The sequence below is a fragment of the Phyllostomus hastatus genome, unplaced genomic scaffold (assembly GCF_019186645.2).
Source record: "Phyllostomus hastatus isolate PE091 unplaced genomic scaffold, TTU_PhHast_1.1 phas_contig_308, whole genome shotgun sequence".
Lineage (NCBI taxonomy): Eukaryota > Metazoa > Chordata > Mammalia > Chiroptera > Phyllostomidae > Phyllostomus > Phyllostomus hastatus.
The window spans coordinates 1,295,251-1,317,610 of NW_025333848.1; the positions used below are offsets into that span (position 1 = coordinate 1,295,251).

A 22,360-nucleotide genomic window follows, 5' to 3' on the forward strand; every position below is an offset into this window, starting at 1 on the left:
ACCCATCAGTGTATGTATAATGTCCAAGTCAACACGTATAAGGTGGTATGTCATGCTATGCTATGAAATTCAAGAAAACTTGTAGGAATATAATCACCATAAAAAGATTAGCATAAATGTCACAAAAATGTTTGTTTCTGAATCACTTATTTATTCAGATTAACTCCTTTGGTATTTGTAGGATTCTCACTTGATATAAGTCACAGAAGCAGATAAATACTTTGCTTTTCCTTTGTCACTAAATGTCCTACCAATTAGTTCTCCTTTGTCTGAGTCTTTGCTTCTTTTGAACCCTATCTCCCAAGTCACCTATCAGCATTTTACCCCTATGATCTCTTACATAAAACTTAGTACAACAAATAATTTAATGATTTATTATGTGGCAGGTACTTTAAAGGCACTGAAAATATTAAAAAACCTAAAATAGAAAAGGTAGTGAGGCCTTATGTAATGAGGCCCTATGTTACAGGCAAGTGAGGGTGGAGAACATTAATCAAATATTTGCTCAGGGACTGATGTAAGACCAACAATGTAGCAAGTGCTGGGGAAGGGAATATATTGCTGGGATATTTGACCTTGCCATGGAGCTCAAGGAAGCGTTCTTAAAATGTGAGCCAGGGTATAAAGTTTGGAATTTAACTTGATGGAGAAGAGAGGAAAGAGAAGGAAAGTCTACGGAACTTGTGCTCAAGCAATGTGGTGAAATAAGGTATAAGTTCCTAAAACTAGTCTCAGGTGACAGTGGTGCTGAGAGTTGGGGTAAGTTTGGAGTAGGAAAAGAAGCAAGTAGGCAGGACTAGACCTGACAGGGATTTCTAAGCCACATTATAGAGTTTGGTGTTATCCTAAGAAAGATATTGAAGTATTTCTTAAAAAGGAAGGTTTTATTGTGTGTATATATACATATATATACACATATTAATAATATTACTACTACTATTAATAATAATATACACAAAATTATATATATAATTTTATTTAAAAATGCTACTTAGGTTTTATGGCAGAGGATGGTGGAAATAGGGTAAGACTAAACAAGAAGACTTTGTTATTGCCATTATCTAATATTTCAGTACCCTTGTCCTGAGATCATAAAAGTGGTGATGGAGAGAAGGGGACACATTGAGGGCAATTTAGGACAAAGATAACACTTGGTGATGTGAGAGGGAGAGTGGAGGGCAGCCTGGAGCGCTGTGTGAGAGAGAGGGTGGTGACAAGATGACAGCGGGTTTATGGATGGCATCATTTTCTTGCATGGCGTGCCACCTGTTAAAATACGGTCAACTGGAAGATGATTCCTTTTGTGAAGAAAGTTAATGAATTATTATTTATATGTTGAGGTTGAATTGCCTTTGAGATTTTACTTTTGATGTGTCAAATAGGCGGTATGGTATATGGGTATGGTACCCTGGGCTGATATGTAAATTTGATACACATTACTTCACACATGGTCATTGAAACTGAGAGTGTAAGAGATTAGCTGGGGATATAGTAGAGGGAAGGTATAGAGAACATAAAGGCTAAAGTTCCAAAATACAGGCTAAATGAGACTAATGATTGAATAACCGCATTGATAATTCAGATGAAAAAAATGTATTTGGCATATGTACTCATTTTATATAACATTTTTCTTCAGCACCCTTCCCACACCTGTGAGAAATAACACTATAGTGACAAGAGTCATACATGAACACATACTTGCACATACAGAGCCCTCCAGGACACAAGTAATACTCTGGACTACCCTCTAGCGTGAGTTCAAACTTCATGTGTTTCTCAGCCGGAGAAATGGAGACTGACTTACTGCCGAGTGGATGGATTACAACTGACAAATCCATTGCTCACAGTCTTCACATTTTTTTCCGATTACGTTAATACGAGATACCTGGGCACATTTCATGCTCCGAGTCTGTGGTGTGCTTTCTTTTATTGAGAACCTGTATAAAGAAAGCAGTTATCTGTACATCAGCCTGGAAAATATGCATATGTCCAGAGACTAAGAGGATCTCAGAAAATATTTTCTAATTATTGAATAAAACTATGATCACTAAAACAATTTAAACAAGACACAACAATATGAAAGGTAAAGTAATTCTTCCACCTTCAGTTTTATTTCTCAAAATCTCTCTCCAGAGAAGTTAATGGTTAATGAATATTAGTTTAAAATGCATATGGATAATGTTAAAATATTACCTTTGATTTTTTAATTAAAAATTATCGAATACTATAAGAAGTAAACAGAAATTTATATTTTGTGAGCTAAATTCGTACCCTCATATGAGATTTTACAATAGGCAATTTCTTTCTTAGATGAGTAAGATAAAATAAAAGTTCGCAAATCCAATTTCACACATAAACCTTTAAAGCAAATGAAGTGAAATTTGTTTTGTTACTCAATTTTCTATGTGGAGCATTTTATATGAATATTTATCAAGTTATAAAAGCTGGGAAATTTACACTTGTTCACTCAGTTCAAGTCCAACAATCTCAGGCAATCCTTTCTTATCACATAGAAAATCACAGAAAAGCTAAAAATACAATAAACTTACAGATGGGGGTCAAACGAGCTGTTGTCTACCCAGGTCCATTGTTTATCTGTGGTTGGAATAATACTCAAGCCAATCCAATAATAGCCTGAATGATTTAGGTGTAGCCATAGGAAACTCTAAAGGGAATGGGAAATGTTTTATGAAACAACTAATTCTTATTGACATAGAAAGACATCTCAAGTGCACTTTGTATGTGCTTGGAGTTGTACTAGAAGCTGGGAATGAGCAGATTAGTAAGACGCTTTGCATTTTCTTAGGATCATCATAGGAGGACAAACTACTGCAATGCAATGAGATGACAGTGAAAGCAAAATTACACACAGTAGTAGCAGATCCCAAGGCTGTGGAGTCAGGCTGCTTAGTTTGTGGCCTAGCTCTCCTATCTACTGTGGTGCATCTTAGCACAGTTATTAAATCTTTTTACTTCTTTTTTCCCCAGTCTCTAAAACTCAGGGTATAATAGCTACTATCTCAAAGAACTATTATGCTTTATTGAATAATATTATTAAACACTGCCTGGCATATAATAAATACTCATTACATAAATGCTAGTGTTCATTATTAAAAACAGGTATGAAATATGTATAGAAGCAAGAGAATACACAGAAAAAATTAAAGAAAGCAGCATCTGACCTAATGTGGTACATATTGTTTATAGTTTTTTAAATGTCTCTTATTTCTAGAGTAATATAAACCCAGAGCCAAAGTGCATGACCAAACATAACAAAGGCTGTATTTCCTAGCTTCCTTTTCTGCTCAGTGTGACAACATGACTAACCTTATTTCTGACTAACGGAAAGAAATATCATTGAAATTCTAATTAAGACATTAAAGGGCATGGCCGTATTCTTTCATTCATCATTTCCTTCTTTCTTTAATGACACATGGACATTCTAGATGGACTAATAATTATTTTGGGGGGTCATTGTATCTTCAACTTATTTGAAAGCTGAAGAAGTATTTGCCTGAAAATTATTTTGTTTCTTGGAGTAATTGTTCTTCTGTAATATATATTTTATCTGACTTTTACTTGTCCATTTTTGGAGAGATTTGGGATGGAAATATCTATGCATAAGTCCTATGCTGACTCCTATTAGACTTTCACTTATCCTCAAAAGGGGACAATTACATCTAACTCATTCATTTGCTAATGAATATTGTGAAGAGATGTAATCTGCACTGGAAAAAAAAGTTTCCATTAAAACATGCTGTTTCAGCCTACTGTTCTCCAAAATCTGGTTCGTTGATTGACCAGGAGACATGTCTTTTCCGCTTTTCAGCATTTTTCTTTTGATTGTGAGCAGTGAACAGATGAGGTTCTTAGTGAAGTCTTAGTAAATTGCACAGTTTCTCCATGCAATGATTTACTGTTAGTTCATTACAGAGCCTGCTTCTCCTTTCTTGTCTTAAAGTTGACCTCTGGGAGAAGAAAAAAGTTTCTTTCAGTTCTTTATCCATCCTTATTTGGTTCATATGTGAACCAGCTTGAACCGCATCTGACAAAGAGTCTTACAATTTGGTATCTGGGGTTTACTGGTTACCATGAAGAGAGCTTATTTCTATTTTTGTTGTTCTTGTTGTAGATTTCCACTATCAGACGTTTCCACAGCTGCCCTGTTGTAAATCACACAGAGGGCTGTTGCTGTACCAGGATTTTAAAGTGTGCATTGGGTTTTCAGAAACAGTCTTTGTTGTAGTTGCAATTCCAGCATACTAATACTCATGCTGAGAATCCTTATTTGATGTTTGGCAAAGAACACCTATATTGGTTTTAAGTAGAAGATTTAGTGTCCAATCTCATGTAGCAAAATTTAAATTTAAATTAAGCCAGTGTTAGCAAAATATTAGTTCTCCTCAAGGAAGAACAAAGTCTTAATGTGAAGGACTGTGCTGTATTTCCTTGCTCCCGATATTGTCCTTAATTCTAACAACAATTGTGAGCACTGCAACAAACATGGGAGGTGGGATATTTTATCTTACATTTTAAGGTGGGATCTGGCAAGCATGGGGTGGTTTAGTTGCATAATACTAAATGAATTCTTTCTGTTCTTTCCAAAAAGAGGCCTAAAATAATCATAGAGGTCAACAATTCATTCAACCAATATTTTGTAGTGACTAGCAGTGAGGAGTAAAAAAATTATAGAAACTTTCAAATTTGTAGTACAAGGAATACATTGTGATTTTGAGGGATGCCATAATCTCTAAGTTCTGTATCTCACCATATCAGTGAAGTCTCGAATCACCATGAGCTGTGAATTTTTCATGGCACAGTCATTTCTACTTTCAATCCAAGATTTCTTATGGGTAGCAACCCAGTAACATTTCCCCCCATGTAGCTTCCAGTCTTTGTTGGGGCATGGTTTATGAGCAGTAGAAGAGTTGGAAGAAACTGGGAGAAAAAAAGGGTGAGTGATTAGAAGAAACTTGGGACTATATCCCTAACATTGTATGATCATACTAACTTACAATTTTATTGGTAATTTAATATTGATTATAATATTACATGATTAAAGCCTCTAAAATTTGTTAAATAATGGTTCAAGCTTTTTTATTTGACAAAAACATGTGCTTTTCTCAGGGTGGATTTGGAAAAAAATAAAGATTAATAAGCTTGAACCATGTGTATGTTAATTCATTCATTATTTATTTACTCATTTAATTTATTCTCTTAGAAATATATTGTGTTTTCTACCAGCTACACAATATACCAGACACTAAGATAGGACAATAAACATCACCTCCAAGTCACAAGGTGATAACATTTTACAGAAAAATTAGAAATTAAGGATTTTAATTAGTGGTCCACCCATGGACCAGATATTTTGGGAGCTATGTATCACACTGAAATAACTTTTCTTGAGAAAAATAGGTCATCCCTAAAACTTAGATTGATCCTCCTGTACACAAAAGGGTCTTGACATCCAAAAACAGGCTGATAGTTAACAGATATTTTGAATTTATAACATTTGCCAGTAAGTTTAGATGACAATACACAAGCAACCTAAATATACCAATAATTTGTTGTCCTGTCAAATAAGCATTCTTTGAAAACTCACACATACAAACACACAATGATCTGTAGCCAATGAAGAGTGAGAAAAGTAGGCAGATTTTGGAGGGGAGCTGACACTTCAAAGGTATGGCAAGGACCCATGGGTGAAGACAATGGGATGGAGGATTGAATGTCGGGGGAGGGCAGGGGACAGTAATGGGGAAAAATGAGGACAACTCTAACTGGACAACAATAAAAAACAGAAAGGTATGGAATGGTGAAAGTTTCTCAGTTTTACAACTTTTAGCCTAGAGATACTAATATTGATACCATGCAGAATGAGTAAAATTTCAATAGTTAATCTGCATTGTTTCTAACCTGAATAATCAACGAACAGAGTCTGGGGCAACCACAGATACTGAAAATGATAAATGGATCTCATAAAAGAGAAAACATACCAGGTGTGCACCAACTTCTGTATGTAAACTTTTTCTAAGTCCCTGCATGTGAAAACTAGGTTACCGCTAAGGATAAAAGAACTAAATTGAGATTTGAGCTGCTGCCTAAAAGATAGAAATTTAATTTTGAGTCCAGTTATACAGAGTACCTGCTAACAAAGAAAAGTCAACTCTTTCTTGGAGAAGTATTTCAGAATCCATAGATTTTTAGCATAAATTTCACAATGTGATAGTACTCTCTCAAAATATTTGCCATAAGGAAAAAACAAGAAAATATGGCCAATTCTAAAAAGAAAGAGAATTAATGCAGTCTAGTGGGACAATGATGCAGAAGTTACAATTATAGGACAAGTATTTTAAAGCAGCTGTGATAACCATGCTCAATGCCTAAGGATGTGAAAAAAATGTGTTTTCAATGAATCAAAAGATAGGATACTTCAGCTAAGAAATATAGAGTATAAAAAAATAAATAAAATTTAGAATTGAGGGACCCATGGACAAAGACAATGGGGGAGAGGATTACATGTGACAGGTGGGAGTGGGTAGGGCAGGGGAGAGAGTAATAGGTGTGGAAACGGGGACGATCAGAATTGAACAGCAATAAAAAAGAGAAATATAATATGTGATATAAAAACTGAGCCAAGAGAAGACAGGACAAATGAAGAGCACCAGCAAAGAGGAAGGTCTAGAAGCAACCTGACATGTTCAGGCAAGGCAAGCATGGGCACTTGGGATGAGAGGAATGGCAAAAGAAGCTAAAGGAGGAGAGTGGGGGCCAGGTCTGGGGACCTTAGTCTTTTTCCCATAGGAGATGGTGGCCCGTTGATTAATTTCAAGCACAGATATTTCTGTTGGCTGGGATGTGTGGACATAATTACATTTTTGGAAAATTGCTTTGGGTACACTTTGAGGAGTATGAATGAACTAGCAGTAGCAACAAGAAGAGCCGGGGAAGCAACATTTGTATAGAAGCCTGCATTTCCCTAGTAAGCCCTAATGTTTGATGCAAATATAACTTTCAACTGTGTAATATACCTCATAAATAAAGGTAAACATATTTTACTTGAAATCAATTAAAGTTGCAATTGACTATTTTGGAATAAAAGCTTCATTGAGTAGGCTTAAAAGCAAAGAATTAATCAAGAAAATCTGGTTAGTAAACTTAAAACTATCTAATATAAGGAACAGACAAAAATAGTTGTAAAAACATACAGAATCTCAAAGATTCACAGGACAATATAAAAATATCTAACATAGAAAAAGCTAAAGTCTTAGAACCAGAAGAGAGTGAAAATAAGGCAAAAAAGATAATGGCTTCTATATTTCTGATATTAGATACTTTGACTAGATAATTTGAAGCTGTGCTTTTCAACCATTTTTGTTTAATGGAATATAAAAATATATTTCTAAAGTATAACCAGATTAATAAATAATAATCTGCTTACAATCTACCAGTTAACTACTGGAATCTCAGTAGCTCAAGAACCTTAAGGCATACAAATGTGTTAGGGCACAGTATTAGAAAAACTCTTCTTTGAAGATACTTTTACTGCAAGATAATTAGAACTTAAACAAATTAGATAAAAAATGTTGCTTAGCTTGGGAGAAATAAGAAAAATTGCTAAAAAGAACCATTTATCTAGAAGTGAAGTGGGGAACAATGACTGTATAAATGAATTCAAAAGGCAAGTTTCCCTCAACGTCCATGCCTTATATCAGTGCTAGGATTGTAAAACGAGCCTTGAACTTATTGGAAGGTGATGCAGTGAGATTAGGATACTCTTTCATTAGCCTAGGGTCTTCAAATGGGTCACAAGTCATCCAAATCATTAGCTCCCCATTGTCTTCTTGCAGAGGAAATTGCAAATAATCTTTGCAAAACTGTATCTTTAATTTTTCTCTTAGAAATCCAACAACTGGGATTAATAAAAGTTTTCAAAAAATTGAATACTTTAGAAACAGGGAACATATTAGCAGAAAGTATAAACAGCACATTTGGTCACTAAGGACTTTAGATATTTAATAATCATATGTATCATAAGTAATAATGGTTACATCTGTTTTGACCTTTCAAAGTGTCAGGCACATGGACTATGAACTGGCAACACAATTGTGAGATATCTTGTAGTACTTGGTTCTTCAAGCCAGCTAGATCATCTGACTACAGTGAGGAAGCCATCAGACAAGATGACATCAGGAACTAAATTAATCATAATAAGGAAAACAATGGAAGCTTGCACAAGAACTAACCAATCAGCTTTATCCTTGATCCCTAAATCCTAATCCTCAATCTCTGCCTTTAAAAACCTTTGATTAAAAACCATCGAATAGTTGGTAGGAGAGGGGGGAAGTTAACAAACATTTGAAAGTAAATCTTTAGGTTAAAAAAACTAGTTATTGAAACTAGACTTAATGAAAGAGTCAGCAGCTTAGAAACAGGAAGAGAGAATTTGTGAACTACCAATGTATCTGAAAACATTGCCAAGAATTCACAATGATGAGGACAAAATACAGGGTAAAGAGAGATGGAAGGTATAAAACAAAGACCTATTATTGCAAATCTAGTGTATGTCCTAGGAAAAACACAGAGAGAAGGTAGACAAAGAATTAGGAGTCATGGCTGAACAGATCCATTGTTTTACTTTAAGTAGATTTTATTATTTAATTACAATCAAACAAATTTAGAGTTGGTATCCTTTCCTGTTGAATTGAAACCAGAAATCTAAGAGAGGTGACATACATCTATAACAACAGAATGAGAATTAGAAAATGGGTTTCACAGAATTTAAAGCTAGAGTCTTTTGATGGCCACTAGTACCATTTGTATTATAGGCACCGAAAGTTCAATTAAGTGCCTTGCTTTGGAGATAATGTCCCAAATATTTGTCTTCATAGTTATACTAGTTAAAACACTCTTAACTAGTATGGATGTTGTATCAGATAGTATTTAGAATTTGTTTGAGGGGGCCTGGAAATCTCAGAATCCATTTGAAAATTTTAATGAATTCCCAGAATCTGGATGGACTCTATAACAAGGACTGGTAAGTCTTTCTAATAAAACTATATATGGATGCTCAAAAGAAGAAAGATACATGTGTTTTAATAAAGAATTAAAACTTAAATTGAAGGACTTAAAAAAAGTATAAAGGAAATGACTGGAAAAAAGAAATGGAAAGGCCAAACAATTATTTTCATAAAAAGTATGAAAATACATTCATATAAGAGAGCAAGAGAAAGACCAATATAAGATCATCATTTACAATTTGTTTTTCATGTAATAACATTAGGAAGTTGACAAAAAACTGCCTGGTATGATCATAAATTTTAAGAATGAAAATATCTTGAACACATTTACACCTATGTATGTTCCAACAGATATTAACAAAGAATAAAATGCAATTATTTCAATGAAATACCTTTGCATTAATTTAAAACTCATTATTTAAACTCATCTTTTCATTTGCCTTGGATTTGGAATGTTTTTGTCATGGACTACAATGGGCCTATGAAGAACAATGATCTAAACCATCCCTTTGCAGGGGTAGAATTTCCCTGCAGATATACTCCAGTAAAACTGATACTAGTGTTCATGCTTGGTTACTCAGGAGTTAAGCCATATAAATTAATGTTACCTATAAATTAATATACTCCAGTAAAACTGATACTAGTGTTCATGCTTGGTTACTCAGGAGTTAAGCCATATAAATTAATGTTACCTATGGAGGTGATTGTTCCAGATTTATTTTTCCCATCACAGTATGCCTCTTTTGATTCATTATCCACTTCAGTATGTCTTGCACAATTGTACTGGATAACTAATGAAAGAAAAACAAATTTTCCTAATTAAACACAAAACACAAAACCACTGAGTTGTAGTGCCAATGAAATTTTCATTCATGGGGAAATTCCATAGTAAGCTAAATGATTAGAAGTTAAGTGGGAGAGGATCCAAGCTTGCAGTGGAGTATGTGGATGTTACACTCCCCTCCTCTCAGGGCCAGACTGGAATTACAACTAAAATGCAGAACAATCAAGCTGAATAGCCAACAGAAAACTTGCTGGTCAGAAGTCTTATAACCAAAGATTTACAGAAGAAGCCACATCTACGCTGGTAGGAATGGTGGAGACATGAAAAGGATGGCTCCGTTTTGTAAGCACCGGCTGAGATTCAGGAGGGATATGATATCTCAGCTGCAAAGTGTCCTCTGAGAAGTTAAGGTCTCAACCCCATTCAAAGCTACACAGCTCAGATCACTACAGCCAAGAAGAGGCACCCACATAACATCTGGTTGTAAAAATCAGTGGGAATTTTGTTTGCCAGGAAAAGATAGGAGTCTGCTAGAGACACAGTTACACTCTTAAGGGGCCTATGCACAAAATCTCATTCACAACCACTTACCCTGGGCTCTGGTGGAGGGGGTGTGGAGTGGACTAGAGTTGTGTGAAGAGAGACTGGAATTCGTGGTTCTGGGGAGATTGCTGAAGGAACACCCACCAGGAATGCTGTGCTGATTGCCTCTCCCATTCCACAGAAGCCAACTTTCTTGGGTGGAGCATTCCCCTCTTTATGGCATCAGCCAGAAGGGATGCAATAACCACAATTTTGGACTCCCTGTTGCCTCACCTTGCAGAGCTTACACTCTGCTGGGGAGTTAGCTGCTTGGGCTGGGGTATAGAGGTCTGGGCAAATGTAAGAGGTGTCAGTGATTGGTTGGTGTGGCTTTGGGGCAGGGACCATTACCCCCCACTTTTGCATTAACCTAACTGGTGCCTCTTCCCTCACAAAGGATCTGCTAGCCTCACCTTCCTGGATCCTGGTGGCTTTGCCCTCTTGACTCCTGGTCCCCCCTCCCTCCACCTAAGTTTGGGCAGAATCCAGGATGATCTGAGTTTTGTGGCTCTGGGGCAGGGAAAAATTTACCCACCTTCCAGCAGCTGGACCAGCACTGCCTCCTCTCAGGAGATCTACTAGCACAACCCTTCCAAGTCCCAGTGACAACACCTGGTGAGCTAGGCCTCATAGCAGAATCTTGGACAGACTGAGTTGTGTGGCTCTAGGACAAGGACTACTTTTCCCTTGCACACCCAACCGGTGCAGAGCTATCACTTCATGCGGCCAAATCTTGGTCTTTTGGGGCCTGATAATCTCTGCTGGCCTCACCCTGAAGAATTCCTGAACCCCTGCCCCATGCACTGGGTGCCAAGGTCTGCGGTGCTAGATTTGTTATATTCTGTGGCATTTGCTGCGTGCCCTTAGGCCCAGCACTAGCACTGAGTTTGAAGTCAGTCTGATGAACACCACTTGCCCCTACGTGGTGACTCACTGAGAACATACCTTATGCAATCTGAGTACTGCCAGAGGCTCTTTCAGTAACTGGGTCTAAACGGGAGCCAGCAGGTGGAGGCAGGCAGAAGCAGATCTTGGGGTGCTTTGGGACTTTTGCTGACCTGCCTCCCAGCCCTAAGGATGGTAAAAACTGGCCTTTTCACCAGCTTGGTACTTCCTGAACAAACCTAAACCCAGCAAAGGCAGCCATGTATAACTGGAATCATATCAGGCATCTTCTCTCACAATAATGGTATGAAACTACAAGAAATAAAAAGAAAAAAACTAAAAAACACACAAAGACATGTAGGCTAAATTGCGTGTTACTGAACAATGAATGGATTAACAATAAAATCAAGAAAGAAATAAAAAGATACCTTGGAACAAATGAAAATGAAAACAAAACAACCCAAAATCTATGCAACACTGCAAAAACTGTCTTGAAAGGGAAATTCATAGCATCATAGGCCTATCTCAAAAAATGAGAACAATTTCAAATAAATATCTAATATTATACTTAAAGAAAGTAGAAAAAGAACAAACACAGCCCCATCTGAGCAGAAGAAAGGAAATAATAAAAAAACCAAAGCAAAAGTAAAGAAAATAGAGTTTGAAAACACAAAAGATTAACAAAACCAAGAGGTAGTTCTTTGAAAAGATAAACAAGATTGATAAACCTTTAAACAAACTCAGCAAGAAGAAAAAGAGAGAGGACTAAAATTAAAAAATCAGAGATGAAAGAGAAGTAACTGACACCAAAGAAAAACAAAAAATTATAAAAGAATATTACAAATAACTATGTGCCAACAAACTGGACAATCTGATTAATGTGTAAATTCCCAGAAACATGCAATCCTCTAAAACTAAATCAGGAAAAATCAGAAAATCTGAATACACACAGTATAAATAATTGAATTAGTAACAAAAAAACCCTAAACCTCCCAACAAATGAAAGTCCTACTCTGAAAGGGAAAATTGAACCTATGCATGCATGCAAAAAAAAAAATGACACTAGATCACCTTCTTACACCATCCATAAGAACAAACTTAAAATGAACTAAAGACTTAAAAGTTAGACTCCAAACCAAACCAAACAAAACCAAAGCAAAAAAAAAAAAAGCAAAAACAAACTCCCCCCCGAAATCTAGAATAAAACATAGGCAATAAAATTTCAGATAATTCTTGTAACAATATTTTTTTCTTATATGCCTCCTTGGGTAAGGGAAACAAAAGAAGAAATAAATAATACTACATCAAACTGCAAGTTCTTTGCACAGCAAAAGAAGCCATCAACAAAATGAAAAGACAACTTACTGAATGGGAGAACATATTCTCTAATGATACATCTGATAAGGGGTTAAAATCCAAAATTTATAAAGGACTTAATACAACTCGACACACACACAAAACACAAGCAATCCAGTTAAAAAGGGAGCAAAAGACATGAATAGACACTTCTCCATAGAGTTCATACAGATCGTCAAAGACATAAAAAGATGCTAAATGTCACTGATTATCAGAGAAATACAAATTAAAACCACAATAACTTATCATCTCACACTTGTCAGAATGGCCTATCATCAAGAAATCAACAGACAAGTGTTAGTGAGGGTGTGGAGAAAAGGGAACCCTTGTGCACTATTTGTAGGAATGCAGATTGGTGTGGCCACTGTGGAAAGAAGTATGGAATTTACTAAAAAATTTAATAATGAAACTGCCTTATGACCCAGAGGCTCCACTTCTGGGACTATATCTGAAGAAACTTGAATCACTAATTCGAAAGACTATATGTATCCTTATGTTCATTACAGCATTGCTTATAATCAAGATTTGGAAGCACCCCAAGTACCTATCACTAGAGGAGTGGATGGAAAAGCTGTGGTGCATTTACACAATAGAAGACTACTCAGCCATAAAGAAGAAGGAAATCTTACCTTTGTGACAGCATGGGTAGACCTGGAGAATATTATACTAAGTGAAATAACCTAGTCAGAGAAAAATAAATACTGTACGGTTTCATTTATATGTGGGATCTAATGAACAAAATCAACTTATGAAGTAGAAACAGACTCATAGAAAACAGAGTGACAGCTGTTAGAAAAGAGGGGTTTGGGGAGCTGAGGGAAAAAGGTGAGGGGATTAAGAAAAAATCTCAAAAACAAGACAACAATATGGTGGTTACCAGGATACAAGGGGATGAGGGGAAGTAAGAGAGGGTAAGGGGGCATAAATGGTGATGAAAGGAGACGACTTTGGGTGGTGAATGCACAACACAATAAACAGAAGATGCTCTATAGAATTGCACAATTGAAATCTCCATAATTGTATTACCCAATGCCACCCCAACAAATTCAATATTTTTAAAAGCTTTTTGAATTGATTAATTTGAAACCAGTTTCTCACCTATAGATATAAGATTGATAATGCTCAAGAGTAGTTAATATGAATAAATCTACACATAAATATACTTTCTAATTTAATTTGCTTTTATCTGCATGTGGTTTTAAAAAAGGCTGTGTACAGCCCACTATCAAAGTGCACTGGGAAATTGTGTGACCATGTTTATTAAATACACATAAACGTAATCTTGACATCTCGTTTCTTTATCAATGAAATAAATATATATATTATATCACATGCTGAAGTTCTAAATGTAATTGTGTTTCAAATTCACACATTTTGTGAAGTTTACTTTACTGTTTATGAATCTCTTGAACAACAAACACAACTACAACAGGTCACTAGAGAATAATACCTTGGGGATAAATGAATAGTATTATCAATGACTTACCAAAAATGCTGAGTATAATTATTATTACAAGGAGGACAATGATCATTGTGCATCCAATTTTCAGAAGAATTCCATGATGGCGACAATCTATAAAATTGGACAGATTTCACTAGTAAGCTCTGTAGATAATTCCTTAGGTAGTAATGGGTAGGAAAGGGCTGAATAAACTTTGTCAGTTATCTTTCTCCTGAGTTACTTTGAAATAGAAAGGCCCAGCTTCCTCCTACACACACACAAACACACACACACACCCCATAACTGCCTTTTTAGTTTGTGAAAAGAGGGGCCAATACATCCAAATCTCTAATCCATAATAATTACAATATATCAATCCCACTAGATATGTGATATTAATACACATATACATACAATACTCTGAGATAGTACTAAAATAACTGATCTTAAAATATAGCCAATTACAAAATCAAGTCTCAAGGCTGACTAACCTGAATGCTTATATAGTGGAATATTATTATAGAGTGCTCAGTTCTGTGTTCAATATACCATTATTATTATTGAGTAAAACATCTTCAGTAAGAATACATTAATTTTTAGAACATAAAAAAGCCCATGTATGTTCACTTACTAGGCAAAACAATGCAAACTGTGCCAGTCACAGAGAACAAAAGAAAAGCGAGGTGTTATTTCTACACATATTTCTCATATGCAGAACTGAGGTTATAGACCTAAACACTTACAAAATAAAACTTCGGATCTTATGAAAAGACTGACATGAGAGATATTAGGTCATTTTTAGGCCTCTGAGGTAAAATTTAAGAAAAACATGAATGTCTGAATCTTATTCTAGAAAACTCTCATTACAATATTCCCTGATGTTCCCCTGATATTTTCCTTCTTCCTCACTGATATTCTGCTAATTTTCATGGTGACATCCCTTTTGGTTTTCTATCTTGTAGGACCAATGAATCTACAATACTGATCGAGTATCCAACGAGTTTCATTGATTTATGTACCCATTTATACATTCATTCACTTAACAAGCATCCTTTGATTGCTTTCTATGTACCTAGTGCTGTGTGAGGTGTTGGGAATATGAAGGTTAAGAGATTAGGGAGACGGTTTCAACATTTTCCTAATCAAATATGATCATTTTAAGGGGCAAAACAACGAGAGCAAATAAGTGAAATGTAAGAAGTTAGAAGAGGAACACCACGGACAATTATACAGGGCTTTGTAGGGCATGAAAATATGATATTTCAAATAATTCATTCCCTCTCTAATGATATGACAATGAGAGCAAAAGTGGCACATATCCAACAGAGATACACAGCGAAAGGTATTTGCCTTCTGGTCATAAGCATGATCATTGGTAAATAGTTTAATTTTCATATTTTCATGTTTAATGTTAGACTATTGGACTAGATAGCACTAAAGACATTGTCCCCAAGTTTCTAAATGAGAAATGAAGTAAAGTCCTATCCCTAAACACAAAGGAGATCACACTTTAGAATGCAGAATCAAAAATGCTGGTTTTATTGATTGAATTGAGTGAAATAACCTCTAGAAAAGTGGACTAACTGTATGAGATTGTTTTAGGGTTGCAAGAATAAGAATGCAATTCTAGCTCATGTCATTTTTCAAATTAAATTCCATCATCTCATAGAAAATGAAAATACCTAGTCTAGGGAGAAAAGAAAGCAAATAAGCTTCTATTGGGCAGGTTAGAGAGGTAATGTTTAATGATAGGAAACAACGTGCTTCTGGTACCAAAGAAACACGTGCATCAAATTCATTTGGCAACTGCAGGCTTAAGAATGTAAAATAAAAGATGCATTCTTTGGAAATATTAAAAAAAAGCAAAACAAATTCATTTCACAAGGGGAAGCACAATGACAAGAACTTAAAATATTTAAACATTTTATGTAAACCTTATAATATAAAAAATTCTTACTCTAGGAGAGAATATAAATTCAACATGGAAATTTCCCTAATGCTTCAGAGAATAAATATACACTGAATTTGAAAATCTATCATTTTTGAGGTAGTTTGTGATTAAGCTGTAATATGATCTTTAGCCAGAAATTTCCAACCAGTGTGCTGTAAGAATTTTTAAAACATACATCTGACATACAACTGACTATTTAGTCAGGGGCACTGACCTCTTTTCCCTTAAATTGTCAAATCAAAATAAATGACAGCAGCTGACCCAGCAATAGCCACCTGATGTCAATTAATCAAAATTATACCTGTTTTTTGTCATGTTGGCAAAAATATATATTTTTGGTGTGCTGCAGAAGGTTAGTAATTAGTTTATGTGTGCCATGAGATGAAAAATGTTGAAAATCACTATTTTTAGCTATAAGCTTATCTTTACATGTTTCAAAAATATTCCAATACTCAAATACTCATTAATTCTAAACTCTATGAAATAAAATACTAACATTTTATGTCTCTTTAATTTCATATTTTATCCTATCAAGATGCAAATTCTAAAAAGGTAAATAAAAATGTGAACAATTGCAGGAGACATTTTCCTCAGGGTAAATGAATTAGTGTGTTCAAAAGTCAGATTTGAGCAGGGGTGAGTGAAATTGTAGAGAAAAGGGGTTATGAGCACAGCTGTCACTGTCTGAGCATAAACGTTCACCACGAGGAATATAAAGAAAGAGACCATGAAAACCAAAAGCAAAGTTCTATGTTCTATGTATTAAAATTACAATTTATATTACGAACATTTTGTTTCATTAAATCTTACACTCAGTAAGTTTTACTTTTAACCCACTCTCCTATTTCTAGGAAGACAAACATAGACACAGGACAGGAATAAAAGAGATTAAAAGTAAAATATTAATTTTAAAAATAGTCCTAAATTCAACTTACCAGATCTCGGAACTGGAGATGAACGTTCTAAAGGTGAAGTCCTAACAATCTGGAGATCAGCATAGACTATATCTCCAGACATGGCTTATATTAAAAAGGGGGAGACTGCTCTGCTGAAGGCAGTCTCATATTTCTGCAAACCCACTTCTGTTAAGTAGATCAAGATGGATGAGTTCCTTCTACTCGCCCAGGCGTGGTGGGTTTCCTCTATGAATAAAAGACATAAGCAACGTGTTCAGTCTTATCAATCAAGGTAATAGATTTTTGAACACTTGCATGATATAAAAGAAAAATATTATCCCTGCAGTAGTTCCTCGCTCTTCTGTTACTTTTCTGCCTAAATTTGGAATACTTTGATGATATTACATAACTTTCTTCTATAAATGCTTCCTCTTTTAGTTCAGATATATGCTCTGGAAGAAACTCTGTGACCTTCCAGTGGAATAGCAATTTGGGAGGGACAAGGAGAAAGAGGGATTTTATTAGAGACTGTATCCCTAAGGCTTCTGCAGGAGCAGACAAGACAACGGGGATGGTAGGGCAGATGCAGCAGGTCTGCACCGTTGTTCAGATTTTAAGACTTTCCACAGACCAACATAGAGCTGGGTTGTCAATCTATCTGTTCAGGTGGCGTCTCCTCAGCAAGAACCACTCTTACTTCTGGTTTACTTTCACAGGAATAGTCTTTTGGCTTTCTGAGCTCCCTCTCTATCTTGGGTCTTTCCCACAGCCCATACCTTTTCCCAGGATTTTTCCATTTCTCTCAGTTCAGCAATGGATTGCCCAACAACATAAATGTCTTTTCCCATAACTGGGCTCAACAACGACCTCCTTGTCCTATACCAGGTGCTGGGGGTGGACTGAAGTATTTTGGCTTTCCTTCTTACACTAAATGTGGCCCCATGAGGGCCTTAAGAGACAGGGGCATAAATGGCTTTTCTCATCCCCAGCTGCCTAAAGATTTGTTGTACCTCCTCTATCGAGTGCTAGGGTTCCATGTGCCCATGGGGAATCCTCTCAGTGGACCGGACCTTTATACAGGCTAGAATAATTTAATCCATAAGGGGGTGAGTGCCTTAAATCTCTCACCCCACAGCACCATGCAGGATGTGTGGTGATGTAGCCCATTTTCTCTCCTTCCTGACAGGGCAGAGAAATGCTATCACACATCCAACCCCCATATACTTTCCCTGGCCTTTTGCTGGAACTTGGCCACTATAACAATGAGCCAAGAGGAAGTATATTTTCTTATCACAAATATTTCCTAAATTGGGGGCTGCCCCACTGTCTGGTGGTGTTGTTGCTGTTGTTATCCTTTTGCTTTCCATTGTATTAGGGGTTAAAGGGCATTGGGTGTTTCATCCATCAATCACCACACCTTCCTCTTCTCTTTCCTCACTTTCCAGGGATTTCACCTCTTAGCATCTCAATCAGTCTTGGTCACAAGCTCTTGGACCTTCAACCATGGCAGTCTGCACCTTCCTGGCTGTGCAAAGTGGCACACTAAGGTCTCCAACTTACCCTGCTCCACCACTTGTTTGCCAGCCTTGAAGGTAACAGCAGTGGAGAACTGCACATCCTTTTCTAACCTCAGCTGTTCCTCCAACTTTCTAATTAGAGCTTCAGCTTGTGGCTGAGCATTGGTGCCCACAGTGCAGGCCAGCCCACTGTGCAGTCATTCTTTTTCTTTCTTAGCCACAGCATGTTCTAAGCAGTTCCTCAAATAAGTGCATTAAAGCACCTGCTGTTTGGGGGGTGTCCCTGTACATGAGTGGCAGTCCACAAGCATCTAACATATGGGCTATGCCTTCTCTCCTAGAGTTAGGTGGCCAACTGAGGTCTTCCCCTGAGGATGCCTCTTTCCCAAGGCTCATTTCTTTGGTCTCCTAGCTGGCTCCTCAACTGTTAGTGGGCAAACTGGTCCCTGTACACAGAGGGCAAGGAGAGGTTGAAAAAAGAGGTCTTCCACTCCAGATTGCTAGGTGGCAATTTTAATAAGCAAAAGAGCATACTTAATGAGGCTTTTCTCAGGAGACTCCAAGATGAGTAGATTTTCACAAGTAGATGCTTACCAGAGCCTTAAAAATTTATGTAGAGATGTTAACTGTGTTCAGTCACGTATTCAGTCCAGATCTCAAGAACAGCTTACTCTTTCAAGACCAAGTCCTTGGGACAGCTCCAGCTGTAGAACAGTAGGCAGAGTATACATTCCCAGGGGGCTGGGTGAGGAGCCTTGAAATGCTCAGGTCCTGCTCAAGGGTTGTTAACCTGTGCTCATATCCTCTTGATTACCTTCTCTTACAAAGAGGCATTTTGTGTTAGGAAAAGGGACTACAAATAGTAATGCTTAAGGATGAATGGTTATTTAATACTAAGTTGCATACGTTCTTAAGAATAAGAACAAACTGATAGTAATCAGAGGGGAGGTGGTAGGGGATAATGGGGAAAAAGAGGGAAGGGTTTTCGGAAACATCTCTAAAGGACACATGCACAAAACAAAAGGCGGGTAGGATCAGGGGTGAGAGTGGGGATGGCTGGGGTGGGGGATTGGTGGGGGCAAAATGGAGGCAACTGTACTTGAACAACAATAAAAAATAAAAATTAAAATAAAGAATTTGGAAAGGTCCCCTTTTTCACTAACATCATGAAAGCACAAAACAGGAAAATAAGACAACAACAGCACAATAACATATTCAAGTCAATGGTATTAAAATGTTAAAAACACAAAAGAGACAATAGAGTGTGTTAAGTAACGAACCACATGGAGAGGGAAGTCTGAGAAAAGGGAAGTTCTGCAATTCACTAGTGCCATACGGTTACAAAAAGAGGAAATATGGTCTAAAATAGGGAGTAATATTTTAGTTTAAAAGAAACCATGGGATCATTAACTTCAAATTCACATAAAAACTGAGGTTTAAGCAAAGCTAGAAGGACCAATATTCTCTAACTAGTGATGAGAGACATTTACTTATTAGCATAGACATTTATTCATATTAAGCTTAAGATATTTTTGTCTACATGACATGATATGAGAGAGGGAGAGGGAAAGAGAGAGAAAGGGTCTACAGTTTTGATTATTTTGTCTGAAATGGGTTTTTATTATACTTGTGAAATTAAAGTATAATTTGAATGTAAAAGTTAAAATTGGTAATCACATTTTCTCTTAATTTTAGTGACACTTTCTGTCAGATGATATAATACTTATTTAAACATACAATATTCCAATTTCTGATCCTATGTCTGGGGCCTAACTTTTCTATCTGGAAACTTTAAGAATCTTTGATTTATTTCTTGAATTCTGAAATTCCATAGTGAGGTGTCTTTTGGATCTATTCTTACCCTTTCTGTTGGCATTCAGTGGGACATTTTAAACAGAAAATATATTAACATCTGAAAAAACTTTCATATTTATTTTATAATTTTCTCCCTATTTTTATTCTAATGTCTTTTTCTAGCCTTTCTGTTGTGAGATATTGGTGCTCTTTAATTCATATTCTACTATCATTACATCTTTTCCTATTTTTAAATGTATAGATTCTACTAGCTAGGAGACTGCCTCAAGTTTTTCCTCCACTCATTGTATAAAATTAGTTTACCTTAATTTATTTTATTAAAACTTTAATTTCCCAGGGTTTGTCCTTGTTCTTTAATGTTTTTTATTTTACTCTTTTTGTTTAAGTGATTCAGTTTTTCTATATTTCTCACTCCCATGGTTATTAATTTTAAAAATATTTAAATTGTTTTCTGTCCTTTACCATCAATTTCAGTCTGAACTTCATGTTATTTGTGCTTGTTTTGGTCTCCACATGTGAAGAGACCTACCTAACTATCTAGTGATCCTTGAATGTCTACTAATGCATAAGAGTAAGGTAATAACTAAGCAGTGGGAAGCTGTATGTCAGGAACCAGTGGATATTCCTATGGACATTCAGGCAAAGAGTGCTCATATTTTCTTATTCTCAATATTTGTAGGTCTTTTATACAGGTTAGTTTTCTCCAAGAGAAAACTATTATTCTAAGTGAAATAAGTCAGACAGAGAAAGACAAATACTGTATGACTTCACTTACATGTGGAATCTTTTTTTACCACCTCCCTCTACCACCCCCCTCTACCCCCCCTCCCCAAAAACAAACTCATGGATACAATAAAACAGATTGATGGTTGCCCAAAGTGGTGTGGGAGTGGACAGAATGGGTGAAGATAACCAAAATGTACAAACTTCCAGTTATCAAATAACTAAGTCACTGGAATGTAATATACATCATGGTGACTATAGTTAGTAATACTCTATTGTACATTTGAAAGTTGCTTAAAAGTTCTCATCATGTGAATAAACACTATTATGGTGATGGATGTCACTAGCCATTGTAGTGTTCATTTTCATATATATGTGTATACATATATTCTCATATATATATCACAAGTCATGTTGTACACTTGAAAAATATGTCAATTATATCTCTCAAACTGTAGTCAGAAAAATTTTATTGTTTTAAGGCCTCATGTAATTAGTTCAGGACTACACATTCAATCCAGGATAATCTATCTGAATGTCTATAATATTAATTACATCTGCAAACTTTTTTTTTGCCAGGTAATATCACATATTTACATTTTCAATGCTGTGGATATCTTGCAGAGGGTCATTTGACCTAGCACAAATTTCATTTATAATGACATCACAGCTGTAATATGTCTAGGAATAACTTTAAAGAGATATACAAGAATTTCACATAAAATATATAAAAGTCTAAAAGAAATTAAAGAGAGCAAGTAAAGAAGACTGAAATAAACTGAGATTAAATCATAAGTAGGGATTAAAAGGCTTAATAAAGATGTCACTTTTGCCAGCTTGGTTTATCAATTTATTGAATCTCAATTTGAGCAGGTTTCTTGTGAAAATTATGAAGACAATTCTAAAGTTTAAATGGAAATACAAACAGTCAAGAATAATCAAGATACACATAAAGAGCAATAAAGTAGAGAAACTTGCTCTACTAAAAATAAAAACTTACTATAAAGGAATGTTAATTAAGATAATGTAGTTAGGCAGAATAATAGACAAATATATCAGTAAAGCACAATGAAGAGTCTAGAAAGTGACTATATAAACAAAAAACCATGAGATTTATCTCTATAGTGACTGTAGCACAGTGGAGAAAGGGTAATTTGCCAAATGATGTTGGTAACTAAGTATTTGTTTAAGAAAAAGCAGAAATTGATAAGGATCCAGTTTCATTGTTTTGGATGTTTATATCCAGTTTTCCCAACATCTAAAAGACTATCATCCTTTTTGCATTGTGTATTCTTGACACCTTTATCAAAAATCAGTTGACCATATATGTGTAGGTTTATTACTTGGCTCTTTATTCAGTTCCATTAGTCTACATGGAACTATTTTT

At 35.8% G+C, this 22,360-nt stretch overlaps 1 protein-coding gene across 2 annotated transcripts; it reads right to left on the bottom strand.

Moving 5' to 3' along the window:
* Window positions 1-996: 996 nt before the first annotated feature.
* On the bottom strand, window positions 997-17,305 carry LOC123819392 (killer cell lectin-like receptor subfamily B member 1B allele A). 2 transcript variants are annotated; one of them, XM_045839729.1, is made up of 6 exons: window positions 16,958-17,305; window positions 14,117-14,203; window positions 9,716-9,814; window positions 4,769-4,938; window positions 2,550-2,665; window positions 997-1,937 (listed from the first exon to the last, which is right to left on the bottom strand). In XM_045839729.1, exons 1-6 carry the CDS (start codon window positions 17,037-17,039, stop codon window positions 1,820-1,822), a joined length of 672 nt encoding a protein of 223 aa, XP_045695685.1. In that variant the 5' UTR covers window positions 17,040-17,305; the 3' UTR covers window positions 997-1,819. The 2 variants fall into 2 exon arrangements, with proteins under 2 accessions (XP_045695685.1, XP_045695686.1); XM_045839730.1 differs by lacking the exon at window positions 9,716-9,814.
* Between the last annotated feature and the right edge of the window lie 5,055 nt (window positions 17,306-22,360).